The sequence below is a fragment of the Peromyscus maniculatus genome, chromosome 20, assembly GCF_049852395.1.
Source record: "Peromyscus maniculatus bairdii isolate BWxNUB_F1_BW_parent chromosome 20, HU_Pman_BW_mat_3.1, whole genome shotgun sequence".
Classification (NCBI taxonomy): domain Eukaryota; kingdom Metazoa; phylum Chordata; class Mammalia; order Rodentia; family Cricetidae; genus Peromyscus; species Peromyscus maniculatus.
Window position 1 is genome coordinate 72,803,621 of NC_134871.1, and position 24,621 is coordinate 72,828,241.

At 51.1% G+C, this 24,621-nt stretch overlaps 2 protein-coding genes across 3 annotated transcripts; both read left to right on the top strand.

Annotated features, from left to right (window-relative positions):
- The first annotated feature begins 5,678 nt into the window (after positions 1-5,678).
- Hoxc11 (homeobox C11) lies at positions 5,679-9,024 on the top strand. Of its 2 annotated transcripts, none has more exons than XM_006981814.4 (2): positions 5,679-6,551; positions 7,809-9,024. In XM_006981814.4, the coding sequence occupies exons 1-2, from the start codon at positions 5,870-5,872 to the stop codon at positions 8,039-8,041; spliced, it is 915 nt and encodes a 304-aa protein (XP_006981876.1). In that variant the 5' UTR covers positions 5,679-5,869; the 3' UTR covers positions 8,042-9,024. The 2 variants fall into 2 exon arrangements, 1 of the variants encoding a protein (XP_006981876.1); XR_013046604.1 differs by lacking the exon at positions 5,679-6,551 and adding an exon at positions 7,024-7,425 and having other exon boundaries at positions 7,809-7,935.
- Positions 9,025-12,982: 3,958 nt separating this feature from the next.
- Hoxc10 (homeobox C10) lies at positions 12,983-22,853 on the top strand. The gene is made up of 2 exons (XM_006981813.4): positions 12,983-18,703; positions 21,750-22,853. The coding sequence occupies exons 1-2, from the start codon at positions 17,956-17,958 to the stop codon at positions 22,025-22,027; spliced, it is 1,026 nt and encodes a 341-aa protein (XP_006981875.1). The 5' UTR covers positions 12,983-17,955; the 3' UTR covers positions 22,028-22,853.
- Positions 22,854-24,621: the final 1,768 nt, after the last annotated feature.

The following is a 24,621-nucleotide window of genomic DNA, read 5'->3' on the forward strand; positions in this document are numbered from 1 at the left end:
TGTGGTCACCTCTACTTTGCCAACTGGAAAACTGACCTCTAGAACCAGCTCCACTCCACTCTACCTACCTGGTTGGGAATGTCTCTAGTCTTGTCTATAAGATACCTGAGGTGGGTCTGAGGCCTGGGTGGCAGCAGCCAGGAGCTGCAGACAGGATCAGTTGATAGAACAATCAGGTTCCTTACCTTAATATCTTCCTACCCAGTATCTTATATGAAAAACAAAAGGGCTTGATCTCATTGTTTCTGGTGGTGTTAGGGATCCTGATTTTTCCACACAATGTCTGTCCCTGGGACCCGAAGAGATAAATGTTTCACCCACAGGCAACCACTGTGTCTTGGAGTGCCTGGATTCTTTGGATATGGGCTGAGGGCGGCCAAGATGGGGACATCTGCTGTCAGGAATCCTCACAGAGGGGGTGGCAGGCTTTCTTTGCATGGCCTAGAATTCTGCTCACAGTATTCCAAATGGTTGAAATGGACTGAGAAGGTCCCTTCTGATGGTCCTTCAGCTTGTGAAGGGGAGCTCCAGGAAGTCAGGGGGTTAGTTATTAGCTGAGATGCTTCCCCCTAGTGTGAGAAAGACAGTCATACCCAGAGGTCACCCTGCAACAGTGTTTTCCATGCCTGTGACAGAAAACTGCCAGACTCTTTGGAGATTTTGAGGAACTTGAAAAAGAGTGAGACAGAGCCAGACATTCTGTGAAGGACAAAGCTGTGACTGGGGTGGGGAGGAGAACCTGAGAGGGGCTGAGAAGGTGTCACCCCAAACCGTTTCCCCAGAGAAGCCAAACACACACAATAGACTCTAATACTGAAAAACACCAGATGATCTGCTTGGAAGGGACATAAACCAGCCAAGCGGATGCGGGTTAATAAAACCCGAAAAAGCCCAGACAGGAACACTTAAAATGCCCAGAACAAAGCACACCATGACAAATTCTCACCCAACACACAAGTACACGCTCCAGAATATTCCCAGGCAGAGAGAGAAAGAGACCTTCCCCATCCCAGGCTTCCTTCCGTGAATACTTAGGTATACCTGCACAGCTCCAAGAACAAATTTGTTTTTGCTTCTAAACTGACCCAAACAAACCCCCAGTGATCGCCGGCAGGCACGGGCTGCACTGCACACACCGCGGAGACAGTCGGTATCCCCAGAGCCTCACTAATGCAAGATCCAGATCCATACCCGGAGATAAAAGTCTAGACAATAGACGGCTGTTTATGACAACGAGGCTCTCCAAGTTTGGGGCCAGGCGATAAATCTCTGGCGAATCTTCCTGTAACTCAACTTCTGGCTGTAGTGAAGAGAGAACCACGGAGAACGACCGCGGAGGAAAGCAGCGAGAGGGGGAGACTTAAAACGAGCAGAAGGCGGCTTCCTTGTGCTGTTCTAGGCCGTAACCTCGCCCACGCGAGGAGGTTCCACTGTGGAAGCTTCAGATGGAGTTTCCTAACACAGGCGAGTCAGGGCTCCTCTCTGTCCGCCCTGGCATTAGGGCTCAGAAGTCGGGCCAATGTGCTGGCAGAAGGCAGGGCCTGGAAGCTGGGACAGATCCACAAACCGTTGTTGCTGGGGGCAAAGGGTCTTTTTCGTAGGTGACTGGGATCTTCTGTGTCACCTTATTTTTTATTCTCTCTCTTTCTCTCTCTCTCTCTCTCTCTCTCTCTCTCTCTCTCTCTCTCTCTCTCTCTCTCTCTCTCTCTCCTCTCCCTCTCCTCCCCCTCCCTCCCTCCCTCCTTTTCCATTTTGGATTGACGAGCTGTTCCCTTTTGCATTTTCGACCCAGGCGTCTGATTACAAGTAAAGAGCCACTGAAGTTGATCTCATAAAAATGCCGCGAGCTCACTTTGATCAACGGAGACTGGGTCCGAGCCTAAGTAGGCGCTAAAGCCGGGGAATGGCCCCTCGGCCAACCCAACCCGGCCTGTGCTCCGCCGCAGCAGCGAGGCGGGAGATCTCCCACAGAAAAGGTATTTTCTGTGGAGTCGCAACTAGCTTTGGAAACTAAGGCCCAATAGCAGCGGCTCCGACTGCTTTTAAGATAGGTTCTTCATGGTGAAGCTGGCTCATAAAACGGGGCTTTTATGGGAGAAATGGGTTTGCATTGCTAGTCCCCGGGGACAACCCCTCGGGGAGGAAGCTGAGTGGGGCAAAGGTTGGCTTTGCTCCTTGCTCCCCTACCTTGTCCATGGTCTGGAGGTTCCTCCAGCGGGTCCACCCGCTTTGGTGGCCTAACCTGAAACCTTGGGCTTGCCGCGCTGACCTGGGCTGAGGAGAAAACAGGCAGTCCTGTGCGTTCTGGATCTCTAAGGACTGGGTGAGATGTGGGTGTCCCGGGTTCAAAATAAACCTCTGGCTTGAAAATCCCCAAACACGCTAAAGGTTTATTCTATGCCTCCTTGTTGCTGCTAAGTGAAAGAAAAATGAGCAAGAAGAGACGCAAGCTGTTCTATCTGGGCTCTTCTTCGCCAGTCTAGCCTGGGGACAAGTGAGGATGCGTATGTGCAGGACTTCTTCCTTCTTTTTATTGACTCCACAAGAGACTGGATTTAAGGCCTCCTTTTTTCCTTCCAGGGTTTTCTTCCTACCTCTATGGGGTGGTCTCTTTCCCTTATCAAGATCTGTACTCCAGAATTCAGGGAAAGGCTGCTCAGAGCTGTTGGGGGAGGCTGCCCTAGGAGCTGCCCAGGACAGAAGTCAGTAGACAGTGCCCCCTTCTGAATCCGACCCTGTTGTTCCCTACGTGGGAGGGAAGGCCGCTGCAGTCTGTGCTAGCTCTAGCCAGACCACCGAGGCAGCGGCAGCCCAGACCGCAGTGGCCTTCCAGCCGCCAAGCTAGCAGGGACTGAGGCCACCAGGAACCCTGAAGGAGGTAGGGTGGATTTGGGTGAAAGCCGGTACTGTAGGCAGATGGAGGGATGGCCGGCACCAACCAGGTGAGGAATTAAAACAAAAACAAACAACAAGGAAAACAGCTGCCTTCAGGAGTGCCTGCAAGTGATGGGTTTAGTGGCCATAGACGGCTCCCTCCAACCAAATGTAAAGGATGCTGTGACTAGAAGCCCAGACTGAGAAGGCACAAACCCAGTGGAGGCTTCCAGGTGGTCTGGACCCAAAGCCAGGCAAGCAGGCCACTACCCCTCCCAAAACATTTTTTTTTTCTAATCAACAGCTTACTGACCACAGAAACCAGGGCCTTCTTTCCTTGACCCCAGCAGCAATTACCAGTTGCTGAGGTTTTTTTTTTTTTTTTAAGTTGTTTTAAATTTTTTGAAAGACCAACACCAGAAAAAAAAATAAACCTCATACTTTGCTTTAATGGAGAAGAATATTCCTTTCCACACATCTGTGGGAGGACCCCGAAGATTCCTAGACATCATCTCCTTAACACCCTTCTTGGGGTTTCAAGAAAATCAGACGGCTCTCTGCAGCCGCCCGCCTCACTTTTATGGTGGCCCAGGAATAAACTTTGGTGGTCAAATTCAAGTGCTCAGGCCCACAGCTGTCTTCTCACAGGAAGCAACCCCCACCCCTTCTTCCAGGCTGTGCAAAACAGGACTTAGGGGATTGGGCCCCACACTGCCCAGGAGATCCAGAGGAAGAAGGAGGTAGAACCTGGTGGGAACATGGGGAAAGCTGGAGCCCAGACTGCCCTCATCTCTGCAAGAGATGGGGTACCTCTGGCCTTCCTCTTTCTGGCTTCTATCACTGTTTGGGGAGCATTTTGCCTCCAGTAAACTCAAGTTTAATGAGGTCAGTGCAAACCCCATAAAAGCCACAGTCCATAGTTCCCCCACCATTATAATTAAAAATGTTGCCCCCAGCTCCTCCTATAAAAAAAGACTAAAGGGAAGGAAAGTGCAACAGATTCTTCTGTTTCTGGCCCCCTCTCTACGGAGATAACCCAGTCTAGTTATCTGCCTTCAGTTAAGATCTGGCCAAGACTATTAAGTCCAAGAAGCAATGCCTAGCACTAAGAGCATTGACACTGGAGGTCTCTTCTGCAGTATTTCAGGACACACTCCCCCCATACACACACCAGAATGAGACCCATTGTAGTGGAGGCAGATTCCACCAAGTGGACAGGTAGAAGAGTTAAGGAGGAGAGAGTTTGGGGGGATATATTTGGAAATAAGCTAACTATTTTTGTATTTTCCCTGTCTGGTTAAGGATTTCAGTGCCTCGCCCTTCAACAAAGAAAATCAAATCAAACACTTTAAAGAGGAAAGCCTATTTGAAGCCAGCCTTAAGGATGCAAAGATAGTTTGAACAACCTTTGATTTTCCCTAAGAGTACAGAGCTGAGTTGCTGGGGGGTGGGGGGCTTCACTCTTCTCCGTTAGCAGTTCTGTCCTGATAGCTCCTTCTTAGGACCAAAGTTACCATTACTTTCTGCTTCTGCCAGCTGTTCTGGCCCCATGGACCCAGTCCAGAACCTTTCAATAAAGTTATTTTCAGCTGCCCAGATGTGTGCTGTAATGGCCAAAGGGATGGGAGGCTAGGGAGGGCAGAGTCACTGAGTATTCCCCTCTGGACACAGCAGTCCAGGAAGGAGGCTTACAGACTTGAGGGAGGGCAGGGTTGGACTGAGAAGCAGGAGGAGGCAGAGAAAAGAAGCAATGAGGGGCGCTGGGGACTTCTGGCCCCACCCTGCCCACAGTGGGACCACAGTTTTATTCCACTGTCTTGTTGATTGATATTAGAGATAGACACCCAGCCTCTCTGCCCCCCTAAGCTCCCAAAATCATTTTTTTAAAAAAAGGACCCCCAATTTAGTTGCCTTAACAGTGGACCCTAATGCCAGGCTTCTTTTCAGCCCATTAGCTGAAGCTGAGCTCCCAACTCGAAGGGCCCCAGATAGAGAAGATAGATGACTCTCATTCTAATCTTTTTCTTTGGGGTTTGGGATTTTAAAATCCACAGTGGATGTAGCTTTCTGCACATTGATTGACAATAAAGTCAGGCATGAAATATTCACCCAGGGCCACTCTCTCATACTAAATATTTAACACAACATTAGAGAAGGTTTTTCCCAGACTTCGCCAGGCACCGGCTGGGCGGCTGGCTCGCTGCTCACCACTGGTTTATGACTAATAGGAGTCCCTAGCCAGCGGCAGCACAGCAAGCTAGGCAAAGTTGGGACATTGGCTCACAGCCTGGCTGCCTCACCTTTGGGAAACTTCAGATACTCTTCTTGGGAACCTGTCCTATAAGGGAGCTCACCTGGCTCTGGCCAGGAAAATAATCTAAAGGACTTCTTCAAACTCTTGTAAACAGGAGCTGATTCTTCAGGTAGAGGGGATAAGAGTCCCTGAGACTTGAGGAGAAGGATTCAATATTCCTGGGGAAATCAGGTAGGAAAAAGTCCTTCCTCTTCACCCAGCGGATCATAAGGAGGAGGCCAGACCCCTAAACGGAAAGCTCTCCTCCTTCCCCCAATCCTGGGGGGTGGGGGGAGCAACAGCTAGGAAAAAAATACAATTACCCCCTCCCAGCCACCGCCCCCGCCCATCCCACCGCCCACCCCACCCCAACCCTCTCTCTCTCTCCTCCTTTGCTCGCTCTATGGAATGGAGAGGAGGGGAGTGACGAGAGAAAAACGAATACAAATCTGCAATTGATTTTCATAATGTTTCTGCGGTGTTTGCAAACCAATCGCCTGAACGTCCCCGATCTTACCTAAGAGAGAACCCCTCCTACGTCTGCGAAGTGCTCCGAACTGATATATGACAATATCTACTTTGGATCACGTGCTCGGGGAGAGAGACTAAGACGGATAACGCGTCATCTCGCCTTCCCAAAATTTCCCCCCTCGCTAGACCGGGTCCAAAACCTCCATCCGGAGCAGTCAGGAGAAGAGAACGATGTTTAACTCGGTCAACCTGGGCAACTTCTGCTCGCCTTCGCGCAAGGAGAGGGGTGCTGACTTCGGCGAGCGAGGGAGCTGCGCCTCCAACCTCTATCTGCCCAGTTGCACTTACTACGTGCCAGAGTTCTCCACCGTCTCCTCCTTCCTGCCCCAGGCCCCCTCTCGTCAGATCTCCTATCCCTACTCAGCCCAGGTGCCCCCAGTCCGGGAGGTCTCCTATGGCCTGGAGCCGTCCGGCAAGTGGCACCATCGGAACAGCTACTCGTCTTGCTATGCGGCGGCCGACGAGCTTATGCACCGGGAGTGCCTGCCTCCTTCCACAGTCACTGAGATCCTCATGAAAAATGAAGGCTCCTACGGCGGCCACCACCACCCCAGCGCCCCGCACGCGGCCCCCGCAGGCTTCTACTCCTCAGTCAACAAGAACAGCGTCTTGCCCCAAGCCTTCGACCGCTTCTTCGACAACGCCTACTGCGGTGGCGGAGACGCGCCCGCCGAGCCCCCCTGCTCCGGCAAGGGCGAGGCCAAGGGGGAGCCTGAGGCGCCCCCGGCCTCGGGACTAGCGTCCCGGGCAGAGGCCGGTGCTGAGGCCGAGGCCGAGGAGGAGAACACGAATCCCAGCTCGTCTGGTTCTGCCCACTCAGCGACCAAGGAGCCGGCCAAGGGAGCCGCCCCCAGTAGGTAGCAGCGGCCGGGAACCCGAGGGCAGCGAGGGAGGGAGCGGAGAGGGAGGGCTGGAGTAGGGGGGGAGGCCAGGGGAGCGCGGACAGCCTCGTGTTTTGGGTCAGTCCGATTTTATGTGGAGTTTTATAAGCATTCAAAGGATTTTATTATAACCTACAAAGCCCTCTCTCCCAACGACTCGACTTTTTACGATGGAGAAGGGGTGGGGAGGGAGGGAAAGGGGCTCTTTGGAAAAGCCGGGTGAGCCCCCCTCCTCCGTTATCTCCTTCGGTCTGTGAAATTTTTAAAAGTGCCACCATTGCGGGCGATATTAACTTTGATCGTGAACTTAGAGGAGCGTTTAAGAAAGGATGGGGAGACGGGCCGCCGGGGGGTTGGGAGGGAGGGGAGGGGTGGAGGGGGGAAGGGGAGGGCGAGGGACAGACCGGGAGAAACCCAGAGAGGGGGAGAGGTAAGGGACAGAAGCGACAGCGGCAGGACTGGAACCCAGAGAGGCGCTCTAAGGCCGCTCCGCTTCTTTTTAAAACGACTTTTTAAAAAATGCTCAAATTACGTGCTCTTTTGGGTCTAAATCCTGGCAAACCGGGGTCTGGCGGTGATAGGGGAGTGGGGGAAAGATCGGAGTTCCTCTGCGCTGAGGGTGTCAATGGCTCTCCAGGGTCTCTGGCCTCTGGGCAGGCCCAGCCAGTGTGCTTAGCCCGGCAGGCAGACGGCGGGGCGTCCCGGGGCGCCAGGGCCTGGCGGGAGGCTCCGGGGTGTCCAGCTGCCTCTCCTGGCTGGTTTCCTGCCTGGATTCTCCACTGCTCTCGCCTGAACTCGCTCCTTCGCGCCGATTCTCCGCGGTTCTCTTGGATTTCTGGAGGAGGGGTATCATGGATTTGCAGAAGCATTAGGAGGGCCACTGGGAAGGGGCAAGGGCAGCACCGAGGAGCAGGCAGAGCACCCCCAGGGAAAGCACGTGGCCCAGGCAGGCTTTCCTCCACCCGCAGACCCTGTCAGCTAGGGCTCTGCCTGAGGGGCAGGGGGCACCAGACTCTCAGTGGTCTAAGCCAGACCTGGCAGTGGGATCGAGGCTTGCCCCAGCGAAGCGGCTACGGAAGAAGAGCCGCCGGCCTAGGGGGAGGGTTGCCCGGCGGCGGGACTGGTAGCAGTGCGGCTGAGCGATCAGCGGCTGGGGTCCGCTGGGGTCGCCTGGGGTCTCACGTGTCTCTCTCCCCTCTCCTCGCACTTGCCCCCTCCCTTCCCTCCAGACGCCCCCCGCACCCGCAAGAAGCGCTGCCCTTATTCGAAATTCCAGATCCGGGAACTGGAGCGAGAGTTTTTCTTCAACGTGTACATCAACAAAGAGAAGCGGCTGCAGCTGTCCCGGATGCTGAACCTGACTGACCGACAAGTGAAAATTTGGTTTCAGAACAGAAGGATGAAAGAAAAAAAACTGAGCAGAGACCGGCTGCAGTATTTTTCAGGAAATCCGCTGCTGTAACTGCAGACCTAGCCCTTTGGGGTGGGGGGAGGGGGAAAGGGGAAAATTTATTTTATTTTATTTTTATTTTATTTTCTAAGTCGTCTTTTTTCCGCGGGTGGAAAACTGGACTGTGGCCAGGGCTGGCCCCCCACTGCCGTTACTGGCACTTCCTCCCAGAACCTCCTTCGCCTCGGGTCTAATTCACTGTAGGGACAGAGACCCCGCGTGGAAAAAGGAGCGAGGGAAGTGTCTGACCCGTGGCTAGTGGACCCTGTTGGCGCCAAGGCCCCAAGACTGTTTATTTAAAAGAAAATACACCTTGCAACAAAGTCTTGCTGCTCCGACTGGGTGAGGGGAGGGGCGAGCACAGGGGCGCCAGAGCCGAACAATCCTTGAACTCCAAGCCTTCCCTAGCCCAAGTGAAAAGATCCGCTGAGCCACCTTGTCTGCGAGACCTCCCGGGCTCCCCGCCCCCACCCCACCTTACCCCTCGGTTAGGGGACTGCTAAATGTGATCCTGCCTTGCTGTGAAATTCCTGTACCTTTGCCCTGGTGTTAGGTGTGCAAAGTCCAAATCCTACCTCCGTCTGAGCCTGGCCCCGCCTGAGCCTAGTTGTTCTCACCCTAAACGTGTAGAGCCCTCTTTTGAAAACTCCTAACTGGTGCATTGAGGTGTCCTAACCTTTTCCCAAGCAGTGTCCCCCCAGATTTATTGCCAGTCTATGCAGTTGTTACCTCCTTAAAAAGAAACAAGACTGGGGTGGAGGAGGCATAGGAAAATGAGGTTGGGCACCTCTCCCTAGCTGGGGCCTGAACTTTTGTAAATAAATTTCATAAGCCTCTCTACCTGGAGAGGAAGGGGGAGGCTGAACCGGAGTGAGATTCTAACCGTCCATGTGCGTGAGTGCGTGTGTAAATGTGCGATCCCCACCCTACTCCTGTCTCAGAGGGATTGCTGTGAATTCTTTTGGTGGCAAATAAAGATATTTCATTCTGTTCAATATTATGATTTTATTTGACCTTTTTATTAACCCCTCTCCTCTTAAAACCCCCTGCGCTCCTAAGACAGCAGAGGTGGTGGTGGTGGTGGTGGTGGTGGAGGAGGAGGAGGAGGAGGAGGAGGAGGAGGAGGAGGAGGAGGAGGAGGAGGCTGCTACAGTTAGGACAGTCTGCTGGTGAGAGCCAGGCATTCTGAGGTGAGGCAGGCCAGTGCTTGGGACACTGGTGCTCAGCTCCACGGGCAGGAGCATGAGGTGGCCAAAGACTGCTCCAGCTCTGGAGCAGGGGACAGTCTATGGTTAGTCCTAAGCTCCTTTTCTCACGTGCAACTCGAGCTGCGTCCAAATGCCCAGCAACGCTTTCTGTTTAAGTACACGTTTGTTGTGGAGTTAATTGTAACCATCATCAAATTTAAATTTATAGGAATTTTCTTGGCTCCACCGCCCTCCTGCCAGATGTCTCCGTCTGTCGTGGTCAAATATGTAGGGCTTAGGGTAGGGCTCTCTCTCTCTCTCTCTCTCTCTCTCTCTCTCTCTCTCTCTCTCTCTCTCTCACTGGAATTTAAATATACAGTTTTAAAGGAAGGAGGGAGAGGGGGGACAAACCAGCCCCTCCCTATCTTTTTCACAGCCTCTAGGGGTGGGAAGGTGAGGCCCATCCCCTTCCTCTTCCCCTTCCCCTTTGGCCCAAATGGTCAAGCTCCTCCGGACAGAACCAGATGCCTAGGCTGGGGCCACCCTGACTTTTATACATTGGGTGTCCCCGAGTTAAATGCCCAAGAGATGTGTTTTGTAGGGATCAGCAATGAGAAGGTCACTGGGGAAGGAGGTGACTTATGGGGGCAGTCTACCCCAATCTGTACTTTCTGCATGTGTTTCTTCTGTGGAAAGTTAACTAATCCCTTTAGTTCTTTCAGTAAGGACATTCATCCATCTCTTCAGAATTTGTTATTTGAGGTAAGAGATTCAGGACCAACTCTCATCTTCCTTCTGTCTTTCTGTCCTATGGAATTCCAAGAAAATGTTTTCATTCATGATGCATTGTTGGATGGAAGGAGAGAGCACCCTGGGTCTCAAGTACAGACACTGCTCTCTGGATGACAGGGATTCCTGTAGCTTAGGTATCTGAATCTCTCCTTTTTAAGTGTGGCTCTTTGAGATTTGCCAACTTAGGTGTATTGTGGCTCACAGTCTTTCATGTGCTCACCCACAAAAATTTTATCATTCAAGGCAGTGTCTTTATATGTGCACATGAGGAGTAAGTAGTGTGGTTGTGCACTTTTGTCTGCATGGAACAAATGTGACCTGATGCACATAGCTTATGTCCTCCTGGTGTGTGAACACTGTCAGTATTTAATGAATGTAGACAGGAATACAACAGAGGGTCCTCTGTGTGTGCATGAGAGGAGGGAATTTCTTGAGATGTGATGTTTATCCACTATATCCAGCTATACCAGGGACTGTTAGCATGCCGGCCATATTTGTGCTTAACAATAGTCAGCCACAGAACAAACCGGTTTTAAAAGGAAACTACTAGCATCCAAGGACTCCTGATTTTAGAGAAAAATATTTAAAACTTGCAGTTATTACTTTCCCACAAATACACAGCCCAGAAAAGAATCTCTCCTCCAAAAGAGATTTCTAAAGGATGAGAGGGGAGTTATCATGAAAGAAAAACAAAGGCTTGTGTGATCTGAACCCAAGAACCTGACATTCTGTGGAGACGTTTTTTTTTTTTTTTAAAAAAAAAGAGGTTCTCTGGCCCCCAAGCAAACCCACCTTCAAACTCCTGGGATGTCCAACCCCCCTTGCTGGCAGGGGCACTCTGGGCTCAGCCCCTTGGGGTAATCCCCTCCAGCCGCAACGCTGCCCTGGAACAAAAGATCGCAGTCTAGACGCCGCCATAAAGCGTCCGCGAGCCTCTAAACCCAGTTTCATTTCGCCCTTAACGACCCAGTCTGGCCTGTGTTAGAAAATGCTTCCGTCCTAAACAGTAAACAAACCCCCAGTGGATGGTCTTGGCTCTCCCAACACACCCCAGACCCCCCACCCCATCATCCCTTTGCCCCACGTTTTCCCTCTTTTCCTCCAGCCTTTCTCAGCTCCCAACTCCCCACCCCCCAAGTAAATAAACCAGAGGCCGAGTTCAAAGTTTCCTGGAGCTAAAGGAGGAATGTTGGTTGTAAAAATCCAAGTTTATAGCGCACGTGGGAGTTTACAAGGGTATTAAGTGGTGTGGGCTGAGAGAGCTCTCTGGGCCCCACCCCCTTTCCACTATGGGCTTTTGGGGGTGCAAGGGGAGTCAGGGGTGTTTGAAATGAGAAATGGGCTGGAGGTAGCTTTGGATTTGGAGTTTCCTTGTCACTCAGACCCTAGGTGGCTGGGGAAAATGCAAAGCAGAGGAGCCATGAAGGTGGCCCTACCACCCCAACTCTGAGAGCAAGCCCCTGGGTTCTAGGTCTCCCAGACACAAAGACTGGAAAGCTTTGCTAGGGGGTGGGGTGGCGATAAAAGGTGCAGACCAGGTGGCTGAAAGTGAAGAGAGCTGGAGTTACTCATAATCAGTTAACCAGAAGGGAAGGAACTACCCGGAGCTCATTTCTTGAGAGGGCTGACAGAAGAGAGGCCTTTCCTCAAGAAGGCAAAGGAGAACTTTGAACTTCAAGGGAGTCAAGGGCACTACCCCAACCCTCCCGCCCCTCGCCCCCGTAGGAATCTGTAGGACAATTCCTCTCCAGGCCAATATTCCCTGAAGTGGGTAGCCCTGAGGTTTTCCTGGTGCCTTAAGGATGGATAATGCTGTTTAGTAAGCCTTCCCTGCCCAGAGCTGGCCAGTATAGTGTGCACGCGACTGCACTCTTTATTATTCATATAAACCTGTAGAAAAGGCAACGCCCTGGAAGTTTTTATAACTTTGTTTGGCATAAAAGTTTTACAAGATTCCCCCTCCTTGAAGAAAAAAAAAAAAAAAAGCTTAGTTTAGGTCTTGACACAGGATGGAATCCTTGAGAAGAAGGAGAGAAAGATGAGCCCTGGGGCTTCATCATATATGTCGGGGTAGTTTTCTTTGCTGAAGACAAAAAGGCTTGAAAGTCAGGTCAATCCTTTCTGGGGTCTACCCTGGACCTGGCTTTGGGGAACTACCCGCAAACAGAAGCTGCAGGTATTCAGGAGAGAGCCCTTTCCGCCATGCATGAGATGCACTATTTATAGATCCACAGAATTTGTAAAATGTCAGCAGTATGACAAGCCTTCCCCCATTTTAGCCTGTTTTGTTGTAGGCTCTATTTTCTCTGTGTCTGTCTGTCTGTCTGTCTGTCTGTCTGTCTGTCTCTCTCTCTCTCTCTCTCTCTCTCTCTCTCCCCCCCCCTCTCTCTCTCACACACACACCCCTTCTACCCACTTCTTGGAGTAGAGAAGTCATATAATCCTGGTTCAAACCCCTAATTTGGGGGTTGGAGCTTTTGCATACACAGCCCTTTGGGGCTTAAGGAAAAAAAAATTCAAACTACCAGGAAATTCTTGCCTAGAGGTTGCAGTTGTTACAGAATCCAAGTAGACAGCGGCCCAGAGGGCTCCAGTTCTCCTGAGTCCTCTACCTAGAACAAAAGTACTTATGTAGGGACATGGCCTTGAATGCCAACTTACATATGACCCTTTGGACCTGCCTTCTACCTGTAACTGGCAGACAGACACTGCTCACTCTCTCACTTCTAACTATAGTGCTGAGAGCACACACAGGCTCAACTTTAGTTATTGCTCAGTTCTGGAGTCAGAACAAAGATAAGGGAACTTTTCTGTAATTATGAGTCTTGAGGACCAAGTTTCTTTTTAGTGGGGTGGAAATGAAGATGGGACCCCTGGAGCCTGGCATTTCAAGGAACCTTTGGTATTGGTGGGGAGGTGCCGACTCCCTTCCCTCTAATGGCGACTCTGAGGCCTGGCCGCCTCTGCTGGCTGACTGTTGTACACTTCGCCTTGTGAGGAGCTGGGCTGAGGCTGAAGGCAGAAGGTCAACTTCAAACTGGAGCAACTAGAATGGGGAGGCATGGATCCAGCCCATCATTTTCCTACTCACAAAACCCAGCGTAACAGAGAAAAATTAAGTAAGCCGGGGTGTGTGTGTGTGGGGGGGATTAAAAGTTGAGGGGCAGGACGGAATTGAAGAAAGCAAAGGATAAAGTTATAGTAAAGAAAGAAGAAAAAAGGGAAGGAAACAAGATAACAAATTAGTCTTGGGGAAAAAATAAAGGAAAATTACAGAGGGGAAAAAGGAGAAGAAAATAATGAAGAGAAAGAGGGAAGATGGAAAAGAAAGAGAGAAAGGAAGGAAGAAAAGAAAACAGAAGGAACAAAAACTTCAAAAAGAAATTTAGCTGGTGAAGGAGGATCCTGTTTTTTTACCCTCAGGAGCAAAGCAGCCCAACCAGTCTACACTGACTGGAAATCTGACCTATGGAGGCAACTCAGAAACAAACCATTAAAGTGGGGACCAGGGCCTTCCCCCCAAGACCTCCTCCCTTTGGGCTCCTCCTCCCAAGGCTTCTCTCTGAGGTCTGTGCGGTCTGGTTTCGATTCCATAGGCCAGGTTAAATAACTGGTTTCAGAAGGGCCGGGGAGCAGTCGGTCTGACGCGGGATAGCGAACTTCAGGATTCAAGGATCGCAGGAAGCACTTTGGGTAGAAGTGAATATTTGAGGCTGTGTACATGCAATTAAGTGCAAGCTGGACATGCGGATAGACGCTATACTCGACAGCCTCTGGGTGCAAGTGTGGGTACAGTGTCTAGATCTGAGAACGAGTCCGCGGCCGGCGCTGCCCGCCCGGGTGACTGCAAAATCCGAAGTAGAACAGAAGCCCTTTCTTTATCCGTCCTCAGCCTCTCACCTCCTTTACCTGCTTGAAACCTTTTCCCTCTGAGCCTCTGAGCATTCCACATTTTGCTTGGAGTTTCCCTGCTCTCAATTCAAGTGGGGCAGAGCTTGGTGCTCTAGAAGAAAAGCGAATTGTTCCTTCAAGATTTGGGAAAAGAACCATTAATCGCGGCCTCCAAAACAAGAAGAAAATCCCAGCAGCCAATGGTGTGATTTTGTTTTCTGTTTTTGCTTGAAGAGATTTCAGTATGCACATTTAAAAAAAAAACTGTATTTAATTATTTTTATTCCAAAAGGAAATACACTCTTCCTCCTTTCTCATCATCTTCAGAATTTCCAAGATCATCCTTAATCTCTCTGGGAAACTCCGTCAATTTTCAGAGGAGAAAACAGGGTGCTTCTGGGGCGATTTGAGGGCTTCAGCCTCATTCCTATCCATGCACAGGGACCCTTAGGGTATCTGCCCCAGAAGAACTGCCGGGCCCTTCTGGAGCCAGCCAGGAACCCCTGAATCCTCTTCTCCTTTGCACACCGACCCAAAGACCGCAGGAGGCCCGGGCGGCCCAGTCCAGCTCTGCAGGGCTGTCCTTCAGTGTCTGGATACCCGGCGGGAAGAGCAAAAGGGGCCTGGTCCTTTCTCTTAGGGCGGGTGGGATTATTGAGACCTAAGAACAGCCTGAGCCCCGCTTTGACCTGCAGCCCCCGGAATTTTCACTTCCTTGTGAGGTAAGAAAAGGGGGAGACCCAGAGTGAGGCTTAGGTGCAGGGCTCTCTGCATGGGGGAACTTCAGGAGATAACCTAAAAAAGGAACGTATAGGGGTGACTTCAGCAACACAGACTTCCCCTGGGACCCAATCCAGTGGCCAAGGGTGCCCTTTGGGTAAGGCCAGTGGGCGCCTGGCAGTGGCAGCAGACTGGGTGGCTGAGGCGGCACACATGCCTTTGAACGCCAGGCCCGGACAATAGGACGGAAGCTGCCTTTGCTCGTGGCCTCAGGAAAGGCGAGCCCAAGGGGGCAGGGCTTGGGACCCAGGCTAGACAAGACTTTCCTGGACTCACACAAATGCTCTCTATCCGGGCCCTCGCTTTCACTTTTTTTTTTTTTATTTTATCTTTTACCTCCTTCAAGACAGATCCCAAAGTCTTGGAAAAGCAAACAAGTTATTCACGTCTGCGTCCGAGAAAGCCAGCGGGTTCTTGCTTAACAGCGCTGGGTTTTCGTTTATCTTGAGTAATTAGAGGCAAACATTTGTCCCAACGGGGGTCCCACTTAGGCTGATGAATTTGATTTCTTGTTTCATTAATGGGCCGTGTTTATCATACTTCTAATTATTTCAACTTTAAACACTATTTGTTCTTGTGAGGAGGTGGGAGTTGAAGCAGGAAGCTTGTCTCCTGAGGGTATTATTTCCACTAATAATGGTAAGAATCCTGAATCAACTCCCTTCCCTCTCATGGCTGAGGTTGGAGGTGAGCTTGGGATGGGGGGGGTGTCTAGCTGGTAGGGGAGAGAGGCCTAGAAGCTGAATGACTTTGCTTCTCTCTTGATAGCTACCCAGTTTCTGTCTGGGGGTGTGTTGTTTGAAGATTATTCTAGAATTTGTCGACTTGATCCTTTTCTGACTCTCACTATTTCCTCTCAGGCGGGGTTCCAATCCCACTGTCCCCTGCAAAGCTCTTCCCTCCCTCGAAACCTTCTATCCAGCCAGCACAGTGTCCTAGATGGAGACACTGTCCCTTCCCAGCTGCTATCACTGGGATAAAAGCTAGGAAGAGCTGAGGTAGTCTAGCCTCACCTGGCTGTTGGAGAAAAGGGCCCTACCAGACTCCAAAACAAGGGACAAGGGCAGGGTTTTGAGAGGACAGACTCCAGGGACAGGCACACCATGGAGGAAAATAAAAGAGACGTGAGAGAGGGGGAGGGAACCCCCCAAAGCCATATAATTCTCAATTGCTTTGGTCTTTAATTTCATCGTCCCATAAATGAGGAAATATCAGTTCCCATACTAAATTTTTATCCCCAGCTGATAAATATGACGGGAAATTTTCTTTGGGTCCTCGTAAAAGGGAACGGTTTCGATCAAACTCGTGGGGAAAGACTTATGCAGATAATACAAACAGAGTGGCCATAAAGTCTCGGCTGTTTCCCGCGGGATGGGCAGTGGGACAAATGGCTCCCAAGATTGACTGCTGCTGGGGACTGTCCCAAGTCTGATCTGGGGCCTAAACAGCCTAACCTTGCCCTGGATAACCCCCAGGCTGAAGCCAGGGCGACCCCTGCAAATGAAAACAAAATTATTCCAAGTCTCCCTTGCCGGCCTGCAAACAAGTCGCACGCTCCATGGATCTTTTGATTTTTTCCCCCCTGGAATAAAGGGACCCCTGGATCTTCTTCTCCATCCCTGGTTGTGGGAATTCGGAGCACAATTCTTTCCTTAGTCCTTTTCCATCATAGCTGGCTGTGGCCTCCAGGAATCGGTCCGGCTTCTTCACTCATCCACGCCGGTGCGCTCGGCCCTGGAATCCTTTCCCAGCTAGGCTCTGGTCCTTCGGAAAATGGAAAACCCACAGCCTCTGCCCAGGGAAAAATGCGGGACTACCGGAAAGACAAGTTATTCTCCGGATTCCGTTTCCTGAGGAAGGGGTGGAGAGTTTAGTTCGCTTTGGAAGAAAGGTGATGGAGAAATCGAACGAACTATTTTAAACACACATTTCCCTCTGTTTCTTCCCTTTAGTAAAACACACACACACACACACACACACACACACACACACACACACACACACACACACACACACAAAATAGACCGCTCCCTCTTCTTTAAAAAATACTTCCGGACCAATCGCTTAAAAAGAACTCTGCTCAGATGAGGTTTAGTTGAATCTTGTGCTCCTTTCCCGCATGCATACGCCACTCCTCCAATCCAACCAAGGCCTGCAGGTTCGGACTTTCTCTCCAGGAATATTCCTTGTTTTAGTAGGGGCAAGGTCAAGCAGAAAAAGAGAGCCACCCGCCGTGGCATGGAGCAAAATACCCTGCCAAACCAGCTCCAAGGCCAAACAAAGCCCAGAGGCCGGAGCTGTTCACCAGTAGGGCCTAGGCTGCAACTCCAGGGTTGGGGAGAGGGTACCTCTAGTCTTCAGCTTCCTCATCCAGTGGTGCCTAACTCCACTGGAATCCTCCTTTGCCCAGAATCCCTTAAATGGCCGTGACCCGTTCCAGGGCCCACTCCAGACACTGAAGATTCCCAGTTAGTCCCCACAAGGAACTTGCAGCTCAACCAACCTCCAAGACTGGTGGTCCGGAGCTCCCAGGCCCAAGGGCCAATCCGGAGGAACCGGAGGCAGGAGAGCAGAAACTTTAGTCCTGCTTTTGATTCTTTAACTTTCTCTTCCACCCTAAGCCCACTGGAGATCCCTCCCCCAAAGCATCACCAGGCTCCCAACCCAAGAGAAGAAGCAGGGGTACGAGTTGAGGAAAGTGGAAGGTGAAGAGATGGGAAGGAATACCTGAATCTTGTCTTGACCTTTTAATTTGAATTTGACTGTTTTGAGCCCTGGTTGCCTCACTCTCTCCTGCGTTTCCCCCCTCCATCCCCCTCTCCCCTGGAGCTACAGGCTGGTTCTCTAGTAAACAAGCCCCACTCTTCCCAGAACAGGCCCACGTCCCTCCACCCACTCCACCACCGCTCCATCACCACCCCACCGCCCCTGCAGCCCGGGGGGCACTTTCTTTGTTCACTAGGAAGGGCTCCCGTGCCCCTACCCCGAGGCAGCTGCTAGGTGGCGCTGTTACTCCACGCTGCGCGCTCCGCCTGCCGACAACTTGACCCCGCTGACGTCACGGCCGTCTGAATCATCAAGGCCATTTTCAAATCCCATTGGTCTAGCCGTCACATGGTGAGGACCGAATGCACGGATAATTATGGAGCTGATATTTCCCCCCTCCCCTTCTTTTTCCTCCCACCCCTCCAACCGCCCCCCCCTTCCCGGATGGGGGAAAAAAGATGTCAGCTCCTCCGCTGTAGTATTGCTCCTTAAAAACCCCTCTCTCTGAAAATGACATGCCCTCGCAATGTAACTCCGAACTCGTACGCGGAGCCCTTGGCTGCGCCGGGAGGAGGAGAGCGCTATAACCGGAGCGCAGGAATGTATATGCAATCTGGGGGTGACTTCAACTGCGGAGTGATGAGGGGCTGCGGGCTCGCGCCCTCGCTTTCCAAGAGGGACGAGGGCAGCAGCCCCAACCTGGCCCTCAACACCTACCCGTACCTCTCTCAGCTGGACTCCTGGGGCGACCCCAAAGCCGCCTACCGCCTGGAACAACCTGTTGGCAGGCCTCTGTCCTCCTGCTCCTACCCACCTAGTGTCAAGGAGGAGAATGTCTGCTGCATGTACAGTGCAGAGAAGCGGGCGAAAAGTGGCCCCGAGGCAGCGCTCTACTCCCACCCCCTGCCGGAGTCCTGCCTTGGGGAGCACGAGGTACCTGTACCCAGCTACTACCGCGCCAGCCCGAGCTACTCTGCGCTGGACAAAACGCCCCACTGTGCCGGGGCCAACGACTTCGAAGCCCCCTTTGAGCAGCGGGCCAGTCTCAACCCGCGCGCTGAACATCTGGAATCGCCTCAGCTTGGGGGCAAAGTGAGTTTTCCTGAGACCCCCAAGTCCGACAGCCAGACCCCCAGTCCCAATGAGATCAAGACGGAGCAAAGTCTGGCTGGCCCAAAAGGCAGCCCCTCAGAGAGCGAAAAGGAACGGGCCAAGACGGCAGACTCCAGCCCAGACACCTCGGATAACGAAGCTAAAGGTAAGGCCGCCTGGGCCGCGGTCCGGCTGGGACGCTGGGGGCACTGGTCTTCATGGTCAGGACTGGGGGCAGGAAGATGAGAGAGGGTTGAGGAGAGGCCTAGGGAACTCGAGGATTCTGAATTGACCCGGGTTTGAGGGTCCTGTTTGCTGAGCGCCACGCTGGTGGCGTGTCATTTAGCAGAGGAAGGTAAAAGGCGACGTGGAGGTGCAAGGCCAGCCCGGCCTTTGCGTGCATAGGCGGAGGAGGTGAGCATTACAGGCAGCCTGCGGGTACCTTTTGCTGCATGAGACCCGTGGCCATTCCTTGGCGTGTGATGGCTTTGGTTTTGCTTTTTCAGTGAGGGTGTCCTGGGGGCTCATGTCCCCAGCTCAGGTCAAAGCGCACAAAAAGCTTAAAATGGCGATCTTTGGGCCAGGGACCAGAGAAGGCTTAGAGATGAGTAATTTCTCTTCAGTGCATTTTCCTAGTTGGAAAAATGTTTCCTATGAAACACAATTTGTTGTTTGTGGGTCCGATTTATGCGTACAGTTTGCGCCCCTGCGATTTCTGTCTCGGCAGGGGCCTTGGGCAGCGAGGCTGAGGCCGGAAGAGGTGGAGGTGGAGGGCTGCCCGCCACATCCCTCCCTCCTCCAGATGCTTGGCTTGAAGATGGCTTTGGATCAGGACATTGGAAATGTTTCTTTCCTTCCTTCCTTCCTTCCTTTTCTTTTCTTTTTTCTTTTCTTCTTTTTTAATCTTTTGAATTTTTTTCTTTTCTCTATGTTTTTCTACTTATGTTTTTCTAGTTACGTTTTTCTCGTTGGTTTTCGAAAGCAGCTTTCAAATGAGTGGTTGGAAATTTTCTGTGTGCGTGGCAAGCAGTTTACTCCTGAAAAGGAGTGAGGCATTGGTTGAATTTCTTTGTGGTTTTTGGTTCAAGAAAGAATATTCAGCCAGAGTTCAAGCTCAGGGTTCAAGATTCATTTCTTCTATAACTGGGGGGCTTTCGGGACCCTTCACTGCTATCTGGGGGGGGGTGTAGAGTTTGAAACAGGAACAGGATTGGGATGCTGAGGGTAATGACTTTCCCTGAAAAGTTGGAGCAAAAAACACCAGAAAAGACCCAATGGGGAGGAATAAACCCGCTCCCCAAGACACTGGCTCCTGGTGGTGGTGTATGAGGCTCATTGGTGTAGAAGTAGGTGAAATATTGAGAATGAATCAGTCTGGGGTGCCCTGAACCTGGTGTGTGGTGCTTTGTATATGTCTGCCGGCGACCTGTGTCTTTCTCTCTCTCTCTCTCACACACACACACCTCTTGTGTTCCTCACACACTCACACATACACATGCACTCTTTTGGCATGAGACGGCAGGCAAAGCCTTGCCCTCTTGGGTCTGCTGTACAAAGATAGCCTTGGTAAATCAGTCCTTAGAGACTTTGAGGGAGTGAGGCACCCATATCACACACATGTCGTTATGTCACATATAGAATGCAAAGGTTTAATTTTATTCCCTTTCTGTAAATCCTGAGCTGGACTGGAGTAGAAAAAAACTTAATCCTAGCTATACCAAGAAGCAAAGTCAAGGTTAACAAGTCCACCTCCTAAGCCCAAACTATACCCACTTTGATAGACTCTCCCTTCTCTCCTTGTCCCCCCTCCCAATAATCTAAGCCCTTCTATCCCAAACTAACACCCAGAGGTTGCACTTTGTGCTCGCCTTTTCCTTCACCCCTTTTGGTGTTTCCACCAGGCCAGAGGCAAAGAGAGCTTTGGGCTAAGGTCCATTTGTAATTTCTTTCCTCCTCTTAAAACCCAACAACCCCAATAAAAAAAATAAACAGGACAGAGTTAGATGTGGAGAGCCTGTAAACAGTTTGGCAAGAAGTTGCAGGTGCAGAGATTGGAGAATAATTAAAGACATTGACATTTTCTAGACTATAACTTCAAGTTTGCATTTCCCCCCCCCCTGCTGTGTCCTGGTTGCCCTAGGGGACTCTCCTCACCACTAATCCAGACAAAATCCAGGACCCAGAATCCCCACTTGACATAAGGAAGAGAGGAAGCAGGGTGCACATAGAGCTGTCAGCAAAGTTATTTGCTAGGTACCAAGTGCTCCCTAGTCTTTGGACTCTATATTCCCCCACTTTAAAAGGTGGCTAGGTTCTCTTCTATTATCTGAAGAGCAAGGCTGTTCCATTTCAGCAGGAATATCTACTAGGAAGAGAAGCTAACAATAAGACAATGGAAACACACACATTATGGCATCTTTTCATATATTCAGGCATAGTTATCCATATCCCTCCTGTGTATACAGATGTATATGCATGTGTATTTGAAAACATACACATCTACCTACACATAGACTCTAGGGGACAGGAATACCTTAGGGAGTCTCCCTTCCTTGACCTTAAGTCCTCTGGTCAGGGGAAATTGTCTGAGGATCCCTCAGCATGCCCCAAAATTGTTGCCCCTGATCCCTGCTACTCAGACTTCTCTGTCTCAGTTATACCTGAAGCTGAGGGCCAGGAGAGAAGGAGGTAGCAAAAAGAAGCTCAAATAAGACAGCAATCCTGTGGCAATTCAGGTAGGAATAAGAGTTGGGGGCCTAGTACAGGGACTCCTGAGATGCCTTTGACTGCAGGGACAGGGGCAGAATCCCTCCACAGAGTTGAAAGGAGTCAAAGCTCTCCAGGAAATGACTCCAAGCTGTGGGGTAGACCGCATTGAAGACGCCTTTTCTGTCTGCCTGGATTTTTTGAGATCTGGAGCAGAATAGAGTTGAAGAAAAGTCTGGAGAGGTTTCAGACAACCATCAGGATCAGGAGAGGCATTCAGAATCTGTTAGGTTAAGGTGGGCTTGACTAATTTAAATTTAGTAAACACTTTGAGGGTAAGAGCCTCTTCTCTTTCTTCCCTATAAGTCTACACCCCAGGCCTGTGAGGGTAGAGTAGTTCCTCCGTGCTTACTCATCCACCCTCTCCCCAAGCAGGCTTCCAAAAGCTGCATCGGAGGGCTTGCTTCTTCCAGGGATACTTATGTAAATAATGTTATTTTTAACAGAGGAGATAAAAGCAGAAAACACCACAGGAAATTGGCTGACAGCAAAGAGCGGAAGGAAGAAGAGGTGCCCCTATACTAAACACCAGACGCTGGAATTGGAGAAAGAATTTCTGTTCAATATGTATTTGACGCGAGAGCGCCGCCTGGAGATTAGCAAGACCATTAACCTTACAGACAGACAAGTCAAAATCTGGTTTCAAAATCGCAGAATGAAACTCAAGAAAATGAACCGAGAGAATCGGATCCGGGAACTGACCTCCAATTTTAATTTCACCTGAGCCAGCGTCATCTCCTCCCCCTCCCCGTCTCTCCTTTCCCCGCCCCTCCTCCCTTTGTGCCTGGTGATATTTTTTTTTCCCTCCCTGAGTATAAATGCAACGCGCCTGCAAAAAAAAAGGCAAAGACCTCAGACTCTCCTTCCAAGGGACCTATGGTTCGTGCTGTGAGGATGCTTCCACCTAAAGCATGAGAAACGGGGTGCTGGGTTTTGGGGTGTTGTGTGTGCCCTCAAAGATGGGGTGGGAGTGTGGCTGGTGTGTGTGTCAACCCCTCACTCACCCACGCACTCACACGCAGCATTCTGTTCTCCATGCAAAGTTAAGATTGAATCTACCCGAGTATAGGGGAAAGAAAGGGGGAAAAATCAACCAGAGAGGGTCTGTAACCTGTAACCTCGGAGAGCATAGTCAGAATTGCTCCTCCTTGCTGCATTTCCCCCCTTAGAATAATAGACAGTCTTGAAAGTTCGCCTAGTATTTGTGTGTTTGTCATAGCACCCAGCGTCTAGACTCAACCCTCCCTGTGTCTCTCCCTCCCAGTGGCTCTGAGAATCTGCTTGAAGTATTTGTACTGCTTTCTGCTTTTCTCCCCCCTCCCAGCACTCTGTATCTCCCATCTACTAACATCTCAGAAATTCCATCCAGAAGAACAAAAAAATTAAAAATAGAACATAGCAAAGTAAAGACACCCCCCCCCCCAAGTTGTCCTGTCCCTGTCTGGGAGTTGTGTTATTTAAAGATATTCTGTATGTTGTATCTTTTGCATGTAGCTTCCTTAATGGAGAAAAAAAAATCCTAATAAATTTCCGGAATCTTAATCCTCAAATGGGTGGTTTTTTTGTTTTTAGTGGCTTTTTTTTTTAAGCGACACCCCCTCCCCCAAAAACACTGAGTGTGTGGATATGTGTGTGTTTTGTGTTTGACTCATCCCTACAGCCTTTCCAGAACGTCTCTTGGCGGGTTTAATGTAAGTGAGAGACCATAACGTTGATTTAAATATTATCCAGGTGACCACAATAAGTCAAGGTCATAAAACAGTAATGTCAGGACGGTCTTGGTGCGCGCGAGAGGTGGATTTTATGATCTGCAAATATAATGTGGTACTGCAGTAAAAGATGCATTTAAAGGTGACTGGAGGAGGGAAAAGAGGCAGAGAGCAAACTGCAATCTTGAGGAGCAGACGGATCTGATTGCCTTCGGTACTGGGGCTGGGTGCACCCCACCACTGCTGGGGGGCACCTCAGGAACCCCCACCCATCTAAACAGAGGAATAAACTTAACCACCGGAGGGGCACGAGGAGCTCAGCCCCCCCTCACCCTCCCTCGACAGCAGCTAACAGAAGCGCCAGCGGCAGCAGGAGGAGGAGGCGGCGACAAGGTAAGAGAATCGGTTTCTTGTTCTTCTCTTGGCGGTGGACTGAGGGACTAGCGGCGTCCCCAGGTGCCCGGCGAGCAGCGGGTAGAGCAAGGAGGAAGGTGTTTGGGGCATCTGTGTTTGCTGGGAGCTCCGGATTTGCCTTTGGCCGCCGGCAGTGGAGGGCAGCGGCTCTGAGCGCCCTCTCCTCCCCTCCCCGGCCCACTGCCGCCGTGGGGTTCGGTGGTTAACGGGGTAAATTGGTGGTTTTGGCTTCTGTATCTTTGCAGGCACTAAGGGATGTTTGGAGGTCCACCCATCAGTTTAGGTGTCTCTCGGTCTGCTTGTATGTTGGGGAAGGATTGGAGCTTGAAGCTTAGGTTTTCTTGTTTTGGCTGGTGTAGGCGTGAGCCTTGTTCATGTTCTTGGTCCTTGCGTTTCCCAGCTGTGGGGCTTTGCCCGGCAAGTGGCCTGACTGAAAGTGGCTCCAGAGCATAGGCGCTGTGGTCCAGGCACCCATGTTTGCTGAGAAGCCTGAGACAGAGAGAGTCTGGGAGGAGAGTACAGGAGAGCCAGATGGACAAGACAGGGGACCTAGCTCAAGAGTGGAAGAATGATCCAGCTCCCCCCAGGGCCAGGGCCAGGGCCAGATGCAGGGGGATAGCTCTACTGCAGTGCTGGGGGTGGGGCAGGTATTTGGCGGCCAGAGGTCCCATCTCACCAGATTTTCCAAACGCAATTTGCTTATACCAGAAACTAATGGAGGCAATCAGATCCTTTGCCCACCCAGCCACCCAAAATCTGCTCTTTAGTCCTTAGGGAGACTGTAAGGGCGGAAAGGGAATCGGGCTGAATTTCTTCCTTCCCCAAGCCCCTTCCCTTCTCCTTTGGATAGATGCAAAGCCAAAACTCCGGCCCTGCTTGCTCAGCTGATCTGTGGCTTAGGTAGTTTCATGTTGTTGGGATTGAGTTTTGAACTCGGCAACAAGAAACTGCCTGAGTTACATCAGTCGGTTTTCGTCGAGGGCCCCAATCCACCTCTCCTAACCCTTCCCTCCCCTGTGGGACTGCCCCACCATCCCCATTCCAGACAGGACAAAGTGGGTGCAGACTGAGGAGGTCAGGCTGTGAGTGGAGGCCATGGGACAGATTCTGGACAGCCTGCTTTGCAGCCATCTCCTTCCCAGCCTGCCCCAATGTCTGCAACCGAGGGAGAGGGTTTTTCTCCCCACCCTGTAGC

Bases quoted from the DNA above. Each gene is read 5' to 3' on its own strand.
- Hoxc11 (XM_006981814.4), top strand. From the start codon at position 5,870: ATGTTTAACTCGGTCAACCTGGGCAACTTCTGCTCGCCTTCGCGCAAG. The intron at 6,552-7,808 runs GTAGGTAGCAGC...CCTTCCCTCCAG, and splicing joins GGCCAAGGGAGCCGCCCCCA to ACGCCCCCCGCACCCGCAAG.
- Hoxc10 (XM_006981813.4), top strand. From the start codon at position 17,956: ATGACATGCCCTCGCAATGTAACTCCGAACTCGTACGCGGAGCCCTTG. The intron at 18,704-21,749 runs GTAAGGCCGCCT...TATTTTTAACAG, and splicing joins CTCGGATAACGAAGCTAAAG to AGGAGATAAAAGCAGAAAAC.